Source organism: Chiloscyllium plagiosum, unplaced genomic scaffold, assembly GCF_037043375.1.
Source record: "Chiloscyllium plagiosum isolate Xiang-an unplaced genomic scaffold, Cpla_swu_hap1 HiC_scaffold_4, whole genome shotgun sequence".
In the NCBI taxonomy this organism is placed as follows: Eukaryota; Metazoa; Chordata; class Chondrichthyes; order Orectolobiformes; family Hemiscylliidae; genus Chiloscyllium; species Chiloscyllium plagiosum.
The window spans coordinates 12,042,701-12,059,134 of NW_028270142.1; the positions used below are offsets into that span (position 1 = coordinate 12,042,701).

Genomic DNA, 16,434 nt, shown 5'->3' on the forward strand with positions numbered 1-16,434 from the left:
CACCACCTTGGAAGGAAAGTCAGTGCTGAGCTAATGGACCGGGAGGACAGGGTACATGATCTAACTGTGGGACTGCAGTCTCTTACTCAGGAGAAAATACCATCCTTGGGAGCCAATCTGACTGGACAAGATCTCCAACACTTCCAACAGTGGCAGATGACTGGGGAAAAAAAAAACTGTGATAAATGGAATTCTATGTCGAATAGTTTAACTCCATAAAGGTCAAATTGAAATATCTTAATGGTGACTTTGGAACTGTGGAAAAGGAAGAGCATAAAAGTCCATATACACAAATCACTAAATGTCATTACAGATACAAAGCACAATAAAAAAAAAGGTGAATGGGATGTTGACCTTTATCTCAATGGGGCTGGAATACAAAACTGAACAAGTGACATTTCAGTTGTAGAGAGCCTTGATTAGACCCATTTAATCAAATGTCAGGAATAATACATTGACCTTGAAAGATGTCAAGATTCACTAGACTGATACCAGGATTTAAAGAGATAAATCATCATAACAGGTTACATAAACTTGATATCCATTGCAGGGAATTCAGTAGGTTAGGGAGTGATCTAATCAAAGTTTTTCAAATGATTAAGCACACAACTGAATACATACAAAAAATTGTTCTATTTGGTGGAGAAAGACACAATCTTGAAAGTTAGAACATAAGTATTTATGATAGAAATCAGGAAATACTATTTCCACACATACAAAAAGTTCATGAAAAGCTGGAACCCACTCTGCCAAAATCTTCTGGATGCTCGATGAGTTCTAATTTTCCAAGACTGAGATTGACAGATATGCGTCGAGAGTGTTGTGCTGGAAAAGCACAGCAGGTCAGACAGCATCCAAGGAGCAGGAGATTTGACATTTTGGGCATAAGCTCTTCATTAGGAACTGGTTGACAACCACCTGATGAAGGAGCAGTGCTCCGGAAGCTAGTGCTTCCAAATAAACCTGTTGGACTATAACCTGGTTTGTGTGATTTTTAACTTTGCCCACTCGAATCAAACACCAGCATCTCCAAATCATATATTTTGTGAAACTGGTAAGGACCAGATAAGCCACAGAACACATTACTGCAAAGCTCATACATACATTTATTTGAATAATCTTTCAGCACTGCATCTACTTTGCACATTTATAGCTAAATATGATTAACAATATTTCATAAGGTTGTTTCATTAAGATGTAATGATGAATCCTCTGAAGTAACTTATCTTCTCTAAGTTTCTATTAGATGTAGTGTTTGTCAAATAAATTAAGAATGTGTTGCCGTTCAAATTAAATGGTACATTCCTATAACCTTGCTGATATTTGGAGGTAGTATTTAACATACAATGTTATTCTAGGATTTCCAAGCTGCTTGAAGCACATACACCATGAACAGTAAAAATACATCCAAGGAAATTTACTCCTTCTACTTTTCCTTTTGATACTTCTCTTAGATGCCCAGTTACAGTAGTTTGAAATGAACAGCAAAGTTACAGTTCAAATTAAGAACATCTATACCATAGCACATACAGGATTTACGCCACCTGGCCATTACCGTTAATAATAGACACAAAAACCCTCACAATAGGTTTAGCATGTTGTTAACTAATTCAACAGCATTATAATTGCTCATTTTGAACAAATCAACTTACTTTGAAAATTATACTGTCAAAATCCAAATGCCCCATGCAGATTCATGGAACATGGACCTACACTGCAATAAATAATTTAAAACAAATACAGCCTAAAGTGCATAGATCTATTGTACTTTAAAGGATTTTTCTTTTGTTTTTACTCAGTTAAAATAGATGTAGAATATTAAGCAAGGAATTTCAAATTAAAATTTAGACAGCACTGCACTTTCATTTTGATCAGCAGATATTTGAAATTTTTTTGAATACCATGTCATAAAGTACATTTATGCTTAGTTTCATCATAAGAAATATCCAAACTATAAAATTATTCCGTCTGGTTATACATCCTCAATGCTAGCACAAGATTCCATTCTGTACATCCTTTTCTTGTTGCTTTTTGCTTTGCTGTGTTGAGAGAAGGTTTCTTGATCTTGCTCTACTGCCTCAAAATTAATTCCCAAGTTTTGACTGATGAGCATTAGAAGCTCATTCTGCATCTCCATTATGGCCGAAATGTCCTTCAACCTGCAGATTTTTAAAAAAGTGAAAATAATGAGCATAGCAAAGTTAAAAGTCAATGAAATATAGTCTGAATTTATAATCAGTGATTTTAGACCTATATTTCTGTTTTTCCAGTTGCAGTTCAAGCTTTCGGTAATCAATTCCATGACATTTCACTTCAGTGGCTGGGTCACTGACTTGGGATTCTGAAAAATTCCGGACCAGAGCCTGTAAAGAGAAACACATTTGACCAATATATTCTCATCTCGTGTCACATTTCCATAATGATGCAGTTACAAACTACATTGTCACAAAAGTTTGATTCCCATTCAGTTTCAAGCCATAAATCTTTCAACCAGCTGAACAATACAAGAGAATTTTATTGCCAGTCTTTTCATTTGATCAAGATTGTGCATTGTTATTTTAGATAAAGAGAAATGATACTTAGAACATTCATGTTAATGGAGGAAGAAATTACATACAAATACTAAGTGGGAAACTGCCCAGTAAAAGGTATTTGATCCTTGATGAACAGCAGTTTCTGTATAATTGAAGATAAATCTTTGTGCCTTTGCACAGTAGTAGGAGAGATAGGAATGAATGCAGGCTCAGTGGATGGGACTGTTACCTGATCTGAATTGTCATTCAAAACATTTGATTCCATTTTAACCATTGATCCAACTATAATAAAAAGGGAAAAATACAAAAAATTGCATCTAAAACACACTTTTAATAGTCACACAATGCCAGCTTATAGTCCAACAGGTTTTGCTGTCACCTTTTGCTATAAATTCTGTATCTTATGGTCCTGCTCCATAACTACCTGATGAAAGAACAGCGCTCCAAAAGCTAGTGCTTCCAAATAAACTTGTTGGACTATAACCTGATGTTGCGTGATTTTTAATTTTGTCCAACAGGTTTATTTGAAATCACAAGCTTTCGGAGTGCTGTTCCTTCGCCAGGTGAACAATGGAGCAGTGCTCAGAAAGCTTGTGATTTCAAATAAACCTGTTGGATGATAACTTGGTATCGTGTGACTTCTGACCTTATCTACCCCAGTCCCACACATGTACTTCCACACCACACTTTTAATACATTGAGCATTTCAAATTCATAGGAACATTATTGGCCAAAATTTGACACCAAGTCATGAGGAGATAGTGTGACTAGTGATTAAATGTTTGATCTAAAACTTAGATGTTAAAGGCTATTAAAAAAGGAGAGGGAGGTAGATAGCTGAATGGTTTAGCACAGGAATTCCAGACCACAGGATCTTAAACAATTGAAGCCACAATAGACCTAAATAGATTAAGTTGCAAAATATGCCATACTTGAAGGTCACAGAATTCTGAGGCTGCAGGGGGTTACAGAGACAAGGAGGAATGATGCCAAAGAAGGATTTGGGCACAAAGACAGGAATTTTAAATCTTACACATTACTGGTCTGTGAACCAGTGTTGTTAATGAACAGGGCATTGCTAGGTGAATGGCTTTAATGATGAGACAGTGAACATTTAAGTGAATAAGCTGGTAATAAAATGGTGAATGAAGATCACAGTAGCAGAAGGACTGAGGCAGGATGACAACAGGAAATATTACAGAAGTAGAGTAGGTGGTCTTAGTGTAAGAAAGGATATATGGTTAGAAACTTGGTTAAAGGCTGAATAGGATGCTGAGGTTACTAAGAGTCTAGTTCACCTGAGCCAAGTGCTAGGTAAGGGAATGAAACTAGTGGCTAGGGCAAGGCACCTATGGTAGGGATCAAAGACATTGACTTGGATTTTCATCTTCGAGATGGGAATTATAGTCAGACCATGTTCCAATTTGCAATTCCACCTCCTGCCTGCAGTACCCGTCCACACTATTTTCATCAAGTCTTGGCAGGGATTAATTGGAACCAGGGCAGCTGCTGATGGAAGCAGGCCAGCGGTACGAACAGACATGATCAGATGCTGAAGTGGAAAGCTAGAGGTCTCATCTCTGTCACTAGGACATTAGCTCAGAGCTGTAATTGAATGTTAATCACTCTGGCACTCATTCTTTCACCAACCTCAAACCCCCACCACTCCCATGCCTCTTCCATATCTCTCAAACCCCTATTGTCTCTGGGTATCCCTTTATATCCCTCCCTGTGCCCTGTGCATCCTCCTGCCCACTGAACCAGTATTCACTATGGACAGGACTCATTTCTCAATGGGTGTTTGAATGAATGTTTATTTATTTTGACAGATCCATGAGCATTTCAGAGACTTTCCAGCATTATTAAAGGACTCAGGTTCTGCTGCAATGAATATTGGAAAAGTGCTTCAAAGGCTCAGTAGATCTCTGGACTTTAAAAGAATTTGAAGATGAAAGCACAGAGTCCAGCTGACACAATAAAGGCAGATTCTGAAAATGTTGAATGCAGAAGAGCTCTTTACTCTCTGGATACGTAAACTAATACAAGTGAACACTTACACAATGCTGGTCAGTTTAGCGATCATTTACCTTTTAAAGGCAAAACATTATGAACAATCACTGCATTAAAAACAACTTTAAATGATTATACAGCAGCTAATTACAGTGAATGACCGCAGAAGTAGCGAACTGACCCGTTAAGAATTTTCTGCTGTTCAATAAGATCATGGCTGACCTAATTCACATTCCCACATAAACCCTGACAACCATAGAAGCCAAATGATCCACAACATGGGAGTCAACCTTCCTCTGCCCTAAAGATATTCAGTGAATCTGCTTCTAATACTCTGTAGGGAAGAGTTCCAAAGTTGAACAATGCACAGAAAGAGAAAACTTACGATAGATAAAGTTGGCAACTTGCCTGTTAAAATACTCACTGCAAAGTAGGATTCCCCACAGCATGAACTAGACGCCCTGAACGAACAGGTTTAATGCCATAGAAATAGTGGAAGCCCTGAAACGCCATACCCAAAGTAGAGTAGGCAAGGGCAGGAGAGCTGAGTGTAACCTTCCTTCCTGCACGCTTACCCTGGAACCACAACAGTTCTGCACACCAGGAATGTGGGTAGGAATCCTGATTTATGCCCCTGTCTGCCATTAATAAGCCTCCCTGCTTCCAACAAGAACAGATGCATACAAATCTGGTCCATTGACTTCAGGTTTACTTCTCTTGAAATGTCCACAGACATTTACTGTACAAGAAGGCACTTTATTAAATGTTGTATGTTGTATTTCTCACACTAATCACTGCATACTAATTCTGAACAAGTGATGATGAGCTTGTCTGCTAATTTAGCCAATTCTAATGTCTCTCACAATCATTAATGATCCGAAACATGCTATTTTTTCAGGTTCACCTTGATGCTATTCAGCAGTTCCTCGACAATAATTCAGCATTTAGGCTCTGCATCGGTAACTGGTCCCTAAACAGCCTCGCTTAACCTGAAGCCTTAGATGATCTTTACAATACTTTCAAATGCCAGTTCTCAAACTCCAAATGGCCCTGCCGTTCTACCTAATTGTCAGATGGATCAGGGTGTCAGTTCTGATCAGGCTGGCTATGATGAAGTGCCCAAGGTGAAATGATAATGAACCAGGACTTCAACCATCACAATCAGCCAGCTGGCCAGTGTCCTCCACTGGTTAGTCACCCAATAATTAATATCAACACATATTTGTTTAGATGCATTAATTTCTTCCATGGGCAAACAATGGAATATTGGAAAGATCAGAGTAGTCCATCTCAACCTCACTTAAGAACACATTCACGGTCTATGAGGAGGCAGCAGATTTCAATTGATCCTGTATTGGGACTCAAATTTACATTTTTGTGCATAGAACCATAGAATCCCTATAGTGTGGAGGTAGGCCGTTTGGCCCATCACATCCACACCGACCCTCCAAAGAGTATATCCTATTCTATCCCTACTTTATTTCCATAATCCTGCATTACCCATGGCTAATCCACCTAACCTACACATTCTTGGACACAACCTAATATTATTTTCTATTTCTTTCAAAGAGAAGTCATTTAATTTTAATTAAAGTTTGACAGCTTCTTAATGGGTGGCAAATCCATTTGATCAGATTATCTCTGATGCACATAAAAATCTAAGCCTACATTATTAGCCACAGCATTAAGAATATGTACTTTTCCAGAAACAAAATTAACAACTTTTACCCATCATATCCCTCAGCTCTTTTATCTACCCAGTGCATGCTCAATGAAATTGTTGCAATCTTTCACAAACATACCTCAATCATACTGCCACTTGCCTTGTTAGGATATACTATTATTTTCTGCTGGTCGACTCGGTTAAGAAACCAATAGGGAAGTTTTTTCTCCAAACTGGTATGAAGAGAAATCTACAACAATAAAGATATTTCAGTTCAAATGTTTTTGAGATAATGCTCGATTCCTTTCTTCTTCAGAAAAGTTGATCATCTTCACAAAATCATAAGGGCTAACCTGCATTGCAATCCTTTTTAAGGATGCAGTTCTCTGGACTTCAGCAATATCTCCCACTGCTAAACCAATCTAAATTCAACATAAAAGATATATCAGAAACAGACATTCTCATCAATCTTTTGTCTTTCAGACACAAGCCATGCATCAACTCTCCTACATCTGCTAAAAATCTTACTTATGGGATTACAACATAAAACCATCACTAGTTTCACACTTTCTCCTTTTGCATTTGTTGTTCTGTGAGAAAAATTAAAGTGATAGATTTACAGCACTGACACCACAGAAAGGGCTAACTCCTCAACTAGATTAATTTACTGTATTCCCAATTCCCTTCTCTTTTGTCATATTCTGTTGTATTCTTCATCTTCAGATATGTATCCAACTCCCTTGTAATGTATATTGTAGTTTTTAGGGTGGCTTTTCAGCTTTCGTTTTCCTTCTCTGATATAATGTATCTCATACGGTGCAACAAATTAAGAAACAAGCAAATTTGATCCAATTATTTCATAATTCTAAAACGTCCATTTTCTGAAGTCAAGTTTATGCTCTACTTTACACACTGTCAACTCAACATGCATCACCTATATGACAGACCCCTCTCCCACCAGTACAATCATCAAAACTTTGAGATGAGGTTCTTTAAACTTTCTTTTGCTGATGGTATGAGCCAGAACCCTCCTGTGAACCAGAGTGGGGTAATCTAACTTAAGTTTGATTTTTAAGTCTGTGATGAGCCATGGGACTCTGTGGAAGCAATTGCCTGCCTTGTTTAAACTTTCAATAATGGGTGGCACAGTGGTTAGCACTGCTGCCTCATGGCGCCAAAGACCCGAGTTCAATTCCTGCCTCAGGCAACTGTCTGTGTGGAGTTTGCACATTCTCCCCGTGTCTGTGTGGGTTTCCTCCGGGTGCTCCAGTTTCCTCCCACAGTCCAAAAATGTGCAGGTTAGGTGACTTGGCCATGCTAAAATTGCCTGTAGTGTCAGGTGAAGGGGTAAATGTAGGGAGGTGGATTGCTCTTCGGAGGGTTGGTGTGGACTTGTTTGGCTGAAGGGCCTGTCTCCACACTGTAAGTAATCTAATCTTAAAAAAAAAAGATTTTTTGCACTGTCCGAGATACTGTGCTGATATCTCTTACACTGAGCTCAGGGTTAAAGACTTGGGCTAGAGCAGTGCCACATACCTGTATATTCACCATAGATATGTTGGAAACATTACAAATGTGGGTTTAGCTACTGAAGATGGCCCTGTACAACACCCTTAAGTAGCATCAGCTTTGAGCTCCAGACTTTGGAATTCACTCCCTCAGCATGACAGACAGCGTGTTGGGCGCCAACAGGGGTATCTCCAGACTGACAGCATTGGAAATACAAGTGCTCACATCTTAAGGGAGAATTTTAAAACTTTGATTGCTGGACAAAAAACAGATGATAATGAATTTAAATTAAGACTTGTGTAATTCCCTATTCCATCAGCTCAAGCTTACATCAACCATATCGCATAGTCACCGTCACAATCACAGTTTTTTGGCCAGCAGATTTACACATAAAACCTACCAGTAAATTCATGAGAAGGATTGGTACAAGCAGCAAAAACACAATTAACATTATAAAGGTGAGAAGAGGGAACTGCATCTTGTCTGTGCTATATGGGATCAAGAAATTCTCATTGTAGTTAATATCTCCCAACATCATTGCAAGTATTTTCAATTGGGAAAGAATAGGACTTCCATATGCCATCTGAAAGAAGAAAACAGAATATTAAAATATTTTGTTCATCAATTCTAAACAAATGCAGCCATATTCTTGGTTCTGATAATGCACTTTCTTCACATTTCTTTAAAATGTCATGAGGTATACACTATTACATGTTTTTTTGTGCCTAAACCAGGTAAATAAGGATCTAATTAACATTAAACTGTACATATGTATCTAGGCTCATTTAGAAATGCCTGCACTCCCATCTTCCGATGATGATTTAACGTTTACAGAAGGAATTGATGCAAACCATTATTTAGAAACTGATAAAAGTTTGGGCAATGTTTCTGAATGTAAATGCATATATTCTCAAATTTTCATTGACAGATAAGCATATAAAGTTTATAATGATTGCAAATGGGTACTAATTACATTTCAGAAGACAATACCATGCCCAAAAAGCTTTGTATATCAGCAGCTAACATACATACTGTGCAAATTATGAGAGAATCCATTTACATTTTGAAAATAAATGGAAGAAAACTTGATTTTGTGTATCTGTATTGCTGTCCTGAACTACTTGACAATGTAGAACACGGCTTTAGTTTCAACAACAATTACAGCACTGAGCTAAGGTCAAACTGGAGCTTCTCATCTCACAAAGAAGACAGTGTTCGAGAAACATTCAGTTGATCTTAACCTCATTATTTGAAAAAAAATATAGATTTTGTCTTATTCAAGAAATAACTGCTATCAAAGGAAAATGAGTATATGAATACAGCACCATAGAATCTCTGCACTGTAGAAACAGACCATTCGCCCCATCGAGTCCACACCAACCATCCATAAGACCATAAGACGTAGGAACAGAAATTAGGTCATTCATCCCATCCAGACTGCTCCGCCATTCAATCATGGCTCCTAAGTTTTTCAATGCCGTTCTCCTGCTTTCTCCATGTAACCCTTGATCCTCTTGATACTTAAGAACCTATCTACCTCAGTCTTAAATATGCTCAATGGCCTGGCCTCCACAGCCTTCTGTAGAAATGAATTCCATAGGTTCACCAGTTGCTGGCTAAAGAGGTTTCTCCTTATCTCCATTCTGAAAAGTCTTCCCTTTACTCTAAGGCTGTGCACTTGGGTCCTTGTCTCTCCTACCGATGGAAACATTTTCCCAACATATACACTGTCCAGGCCATTCAGTATTCGTATGAGGGATCACCCCATATCCTTCTAAACCCCATCGAGTATAAACCCAGAGTCCTTAAGCGTTCCTCATATATTAGGCTTTTCACTCCTGGACCATTCTCGTGTATCTCCTCTGAATATGCTCCAGGGCCAGTACATCCTTCCTGAGATATGGGACCCAAAACTGCACACAATACTCCAAATGTGGCCTGACCAGAGCCTTATAGAGCCTCAGAAGTACATCCTTGCTTTTATATCCAAGTCCTCTCAAAATAAATGCTATCATTGCATTTGCCTTCCTAATTATGGACTCAACCTGCAAGTTTACCTTGAGAGAATCCTGGATTAGAACTCCCAAATCTCTTTGCACCTCAGGCTTCAGAATTTTCTCCCCATTTAGAAAGTAGTCCATGCCTCTATTCTTCCTACCAAATTGCATGACCTCACACTTTTCCATCTGCCACTTCTCTTGATTCTCTTAACCTATCCAAAATCTTCTGCAGCCTCCCCACCTCCTCAATGCTACCTGTCCCTCTATCTATCTTTGTAATGTCTTCAAATTTAACTAGAATGCCCTCAGTTCCTACATCTAGATCATTAATGTAGAAAATGAAAAGTTGTGGTTCTAACAGTGAGCCTTGCGGAACACCACTTGTCACCAGCTGAGGAGGACCCTTTTATCCCCACTCTCTGCTTTCTGCCAGAGAACCAAGTTTCTCTCCATGCTAGCACCTTGCCACTAATACCATAGGGCCTTACCTTACTCAGTAGCCTCCTGTGTGTTAACTTGTCAAAGGTCTTCTTTAAGTCCAGGTAGGTAACATCCAGTGGCTCTCCTTGGTCTAACCTGCTCGTTACTTCCTCAGAGAATTCCAGCAGATTTGTTAGGCATGATCTCCCCTTGATGAAACCATGCTGACCTTGCCCTTTTTTAACATGGACTTCCATCTATTCAGAAATCTTATCCTTCTCACTGGATTCCAGGATCTTACCCATGACCGAAGTTAGGCTAATCAGTCTGTAATTTTTCATCTTTTAAAACAGGGGTATCATGTTAGCAATTTTCCAGTCCTCTGGGACCCTCCCTGACTCTAGCAATTTCTGAAAGATCATCACTAACGCCTCTACTATCTCTTCAGTTACCTCCCCTAGAAATCTGGGGTGTAGTCCATCTGGTACAGGTGACTTATCTACCTTCAGATCATTCAGTTTTTCTACCACCTTCTCCTTGGTGATGGCCACCATACTCAGCTCTGCCCCCTGATTCTCTTGAATTTTTGGGATTTTGCTTGAGTCTTCCATTGTGAAGACTGACACTAAGTAATTATTTAGTTCCACAGCCAATTCCTTTTTCCCCACTATTATCTCTTCAGCATAATTTTCCTGTGGTCCAATGTCCACTTTTGCCTCTCTTTTGCCCCTTATATATCGAAAGAAACTTTTACAGTCTTCCTTTATATTACAGGCTAGCTTTCCCTCATATTTAATCTTCCCCCTCCTTATTTCTTTTTTTGTTTCCCTCTGTTGGTCTTTGTAAGTTTCCCAATCCTCTGGTTTCCCACTGCCCTTCACCACATTATATGCTTTCTTTTTTGCTTTTATGCTATCCCTGACTTCCCTAGTCAGCCAGGGCTGCCTGATCCTCCCTGTACCATGCTTCCTTTTCCTCGGGATGAATCCCTGCTGTATCTCCTCAACTACTCCCAGAAACTCCTGCCATTGCTGTTCCACTGGCTTTCCTGCTCGGCTCCTCTCCCAGTCAATTCTACCCAGCTCCTCCCTCCTGCCTCTGTAGTTACCTTTACTTAGCTGTAATACTGTTACCTCTGATTCTATCTCCTCCCTTTCAAATTGCAGAGAAAATTCAATCATATTATGATCACTGCCTTGGAGAGTTTCTTCACCTTAAACTCCCTTATCAAGTCTGCCTCATTACACAACACTAAATCCAGTATTGCCTGATTCCTCATGGGCTCCACCACAAGCTGCTCCAAAAAGCCATCTCATAGACATTCCACAACCTGATTTTCCCAGTGCACATGTATATTGAAATCCCCCATGATCACTGTAACTTTGCCTTTTTATGTCCCGATGTATCTTGCATCCCAGCTCCTGACTACTGTTTGGAGACCCTCTCCCCACCGCTGCCCACCTGTCTATCTTTTCGATAGGATGTATATCCTTGTAAATTCAGCTCCCAATCCTGATCCTCTTGCAGCCACGCCTATGTGATGCCCACGTCAATTTCGATCTGTGCCTCAAGCTCATTTACCTTATTCCTGATACTGCGTGCTTTCAGACATAACACCTTCAGTCCTGTATTAACCTTCCCTCTTGTCATTGTCTTTCATTTGTCCAGTGTTTGATTGCTAACCCTTTCCATACATTCTGTCCTAGTTGTGTCTGCGCTGGAAACTTTAATGACCTCTCCTGAGTTCTGTATTGTTACCTCCTCCTTTAATTCGGGTTTTTTTTAATTTTCCTTGTAACTGAACTAAAGAGCATTCTACCCAGATCTACACTACCCCTATAACTTTGCATCTCCCATGGCTAACCCACCCAACCTACACATCCCTAGATACTACAGGCAACTTAGCACAGCCAATCCACTGTGAGAGGAAACCAGAGCACCCAGATGAAACCCACAGATAGTTGCCCAAGCGTGGAAACAAATCCAGGTTCCTGGTGCTGTGAGGCAGCACTGCTAACCACTGAGCCAGCGTGCCACCCACTATGAATGCAGGTGTAAAGATAACTGAGAGGACTCCACGCAAGGAGATTTGAAATAGGAGATCTGCTCTCTCTTCCCTGCTGTAAAACTATATAGTGTCCTCTGCTTCTCGTTGTATGGAAGTTACTATTAATTATTTGTAACATATAAAGAGAAAAGACCTCGTGTTACATTTTCTTTGCAAGATTCATTGCTTTACATCATTGAAAATATTCAAATTGTTCTTGGAATGAATAATGAAAGATTAAAATTATATCTAAAATACCAGGTCGTGACTCATAGAATGTTCTAAATAATCCCTCAAAATGTACCAAATATTGAGAGGGCAGAGGAAACTTACTTTATGTCAAAGTACCTGTTGACAACTACATTTATTTATCTGTAGGTCAGATCCTGCCTACTGCTGCTCAAGATAATATAATTACTGCCTATATTTATTTTATACTCGATTATAAATGCCTAACAGTGGCCACACCCACCTGCTCATATAATAGAATGTAGAAGGTAAATCCAAACGCCAATATAAGGAAGAGAAATAGAGCCATAATATGAAACAAGGTGTTCAAAATCTCCCCAAACATTACCACGTAGATTCCACAAATGTCAAACCTGAAGGATAGACACAAATACAACAATAAGAATACAATAACTCCATGGAGACTGGCATTCCATCAAGTCACCCTTTATTTACACATGCACAGTACATGGGCTCTGACCAGTCAGCTCAGAGACAGTCCTGAGAGTGAGGAGAATCTCTGAATCTCCTGTTTATATCTGTCAGCCAAGGCTCCCTGATTGGCCCAGGTTAACAATTCCAAGCAGAGAACTCATCGTCAATGTGACTGACCTGGCCATCCCAATTCCAATTCCTACAAAACTTATACCAAATCCATTGGTGAACCAGGTAGGATTTCACAACAACAGATGATAAGTTTTATGGCCCTGTTACTGAAGCTAGTTTTATATTCCAGGTTTTATCATTACATTTTAAATCCCATGAGCTGCTATAGATGAGTTTGAATCATGTGACTTCAGGGCTTTAGATTAGATTACCAGTAACATGCATCTATGCCACTGCACACCTCCTCCCCCATAGCCCTATACCTAATGGGGGTCCTTGGATCTTGCACCAGCAGAAACACCTCTCTCCACAACCAATGCAGTGTTTTGTAATTTACTCCCTGTCCTCTTCCAGGTCATGTTCCTCCCCTTCCTCCAGTGGGCTATGCCATTCAGAGCCTGACCCTCTCCATGGCCGAAAGTTCTCCAAATATGATTGGACAACATTTGCCAAACAAACCTGAGTGTGCCCAATATTATACTGAGAACCAATTTATGATTGTCGGTTTGGTCACAGTGTGGCACATCTATGTGCACTGGAAGCTGCAGACAGACAGAACATTAACATACATTGCACTTGCTCATCGTAACAAGATAGGTGACAACCATTGTCTGATTCAGCCATCAACAATCAGGGTCAACCTGCCTGGCTTTAAACAAAGCTGGGCAGTTAACTAGTTATCTACTGGGTGTATTCTCCATGGCAGCACCTCTACCAGTCAGAGTCCAATTATCAACAAATTATCACTCTCTGCTCAGACAGTATAAATTATTCCCTTCATTGGGAATTGCTGGTATTCATGTGAACATCTTGATGAACACAAGGCAAAACCCTCGACAAAATGAATCAACACCAGTAAATAATTGTACTAATGAAATTGTTGGCCTAAAAACTGATACATCCAAAGGGTTCAATTTTCTGAATATCTACATTTTAGAGTTCTGAAGAAAGGTAGATGAAGAGATAAGTGTTGCACTATATGATTTTCAAAACGTTCCCAGATTCCAGAACGGTCCAAACAAATTAGAAGTTGGTGAACGTAACTCTGCTCTTCAAGAAAGGAGGGTATGAGAAAACAGGGAATTACATGACAGTTAGTTAATATCAGTCATAGAGTCATAGAGAGATACAGCACCGAAATAGACCCTTTGGTCCAACTCATCCATGCCGACCAGATATCCTATCCTAATCGAGTCCCATTTGCCAGTACTTGGCCCATATCCCTCTAATCCCTTCCTATTCATATATTCATCCAGATGCCTTTTAAATGCTGCAATTGTACCAGCGTCTACCACTTCCTCAGGCAGCCCATCCAATCCACGCACCACCCTCTGCGTGAAAAAATTGCCCATTAGGTCCATTTTATATCTTTCCCCTCTCACCCTAAATCTATGCCCTCTAGTTCTGGACTCTCCCACCTCAGAGAAAAGGCTTTGCCTATTTATCCTATCCTTGCCCCTCATGATTTTATAAACTTCTCTGAGGGGCATGGATATGATAAATCGCTGCTTCAGGGAAAACATCCCCAGCCTAATCAGTCTCTCCCTATAGCTCAAATTCTCCAATCCTGGCAACATCCTTGTAAATCTTTTCTAAACCCTTTCAAGTTTCGCAACATCCTTCCAATAGAAAGGAGACCATAATTGCATGCAGTATTCTGAAAGTGGCATAACCAACGTTCTGTACAGCTGCAACATGACCTCCCAACTCCTGTACTCAATGCTCTGACCAATAAAGGAAAGCATACCAAAGGCTTTCTTCACTATCCTATCTACCTGCGACTCCACCTCCAAGGAGCTATGAACCTGTAATCCAATGTCTCTTATTCAGCAACATTCCCGAGGACCTTATCATTAAGTCTATATGTCCTGCTAAGATTTGCTTTCCCAAAACGCAGCACCTCGCATTTATCTAAATTAAACTCTATCTGCCACTCCTCAGCACATTGGTCCGTTTGATTGAGATCCAATCGTAATCTGAGGTAACCTTCTTCACGGTCCACTACACCTCCAATTTTCGTGTCATCTGTAAACTTACTAACTCTACCTTCTATGTTCACATGCAATTCATTTATATAAATGATGAGAAGTAGTGGACCCAGCACCGATCCTTGTGGCACTCCACTGGTCACAGGCCTCCAGTCTGAAAAACAACCCTCCACCACCACCCTCTATCTTCTAAGCCAGTTCTGTATCCAAATGGCAAGTTCTCCCAGTATTCCATAAGATCTAACCTTGCTAAACATTCTCCCATGGGGAACCCTGTCAAACGCCTTACTGAAGTCCATATAGATCACGTCCACCTCTCTGCCCTCATCAATCCTCTGTTACTTTTTCAAAAAACTCAATTAAGTTCATGAGACATAATTTCCCACGCGCAAAGCCATGTTGACTATCCCTAATCAGTCCTTGCCTTTCCAAATACTTGTAAATCCTGTCCCTCAGGATTTGCTCCAACAACTTGCCCACCACCGATGTCAGGCTCACCAGTCTTTCATTCCCTGGTTTGTCCTGACTACATTTCTTAAATAATGGTACCACATTAGCCAACCTCCAGTCTTCTGGAACATCACCTGTGACTATCGATGATACAAATATCTCAACAAAGGGCCCAGTAATTATTTCCCAGCTTCCAACAGAGTTCTAGGGTACACCTGATCAGGTCCTGGGGATTTATCCACCTTTATGCGTTTCAAGACATCCAGCACTTCCTCCTCTGTAATATGGACATTTTTCAAGATGTCAACATCTATTTCCCCACATTCTATATCTTCCATGTCCTTCTTCACATTAAATAATGATGCAAAGTACTTGTTTCGTATCTTCTCCGTCTCCTGCGGCTCCACACATAGGCTGCCTTGCTCATCTTTGAGGGGTTCTATTCTCCCCCTAATTACCCTTTCGTCCTTAATGTATTTATAAAATCGCTTTGGATTCTCCTAAACTCTACTTGCCAAAATTATCTCATGTCCCCTTTTTGCCCTCCTGATTTACCTCTTAAGTATACTCCTACTGCCTTTACACTCTACGGGTTCACTCAATCTCTGCTGTCTATACCTGACATATGTTTCCTCCTCTTTCTGAACCAAGACCTCAATCTCTCTAGTCATCCAGCATTCCCAACACCTACCAGCCTTTCTTTTTACCTTAACAGGATCCAGACTCTCATTAACTCATTTCTAAAAGCTTCCCGTTTTCCAGCTGGCCCTTTACCTGCGAACATCTGCACCCTATCAGCTTTTGAAAGTTCTTGCCTAATACCGTCAAAATTAGCCTTCCTCCAATTTATAACTTCAACTTTTAGATATGGTCTATCCTTTTCCATCATAATTTTAAAACTAATAGAATTATGGTCACTGGCCCCAAAGAACTCCCCCACTGACACCTCAGTCACCTGCCCTGCCTTATTTCCCAGAGT

The 16,434-nt window shown here is 40.0% G+C and overlaps 1 protein-coding gene across 1 annotated transcript in view; it reads right to left on the reverse strand.

Annotated features, from left to right (window-relative positions):
• Positions 1–556: 556 nt before the first annotated feature.
• Positions 557–16,434, reverse strand: part of trpa1b (transient receptor potential cation channel, subfamily A, member 1b) — a 133,702-nt gene continuing 117,824 nt past the window's right edge. The window contains exons 22-27 of the mRNA XM_087985804.1: positions 12,656–12,785; positions 8,117–8,299; positions 6,561–6,629; positions 6,347–6,457; positions 2,251–2,363; positions 557–2,159 (exon numbers count right to left, since the gene is read on the reverse strand). Coding sequence (XP_087841930.1) covers positions 1,973–2,159; positions 2,251–2,363; positions 6,347–6,457; positions 6,561–6,629; positions 8,117–8,299; positions 12,656–12,785 — 793 coding nt within the window. The 3' untranslated portion in view covers positions 557–1,972. The remainder of the gene's footprint in view (positions 2,160–2,250; positions 2,364–6,346; positions 6,458–6,560; positions 6,630–8,116; positions 8,300–12,655; positions 12,786–16,434) is intronic.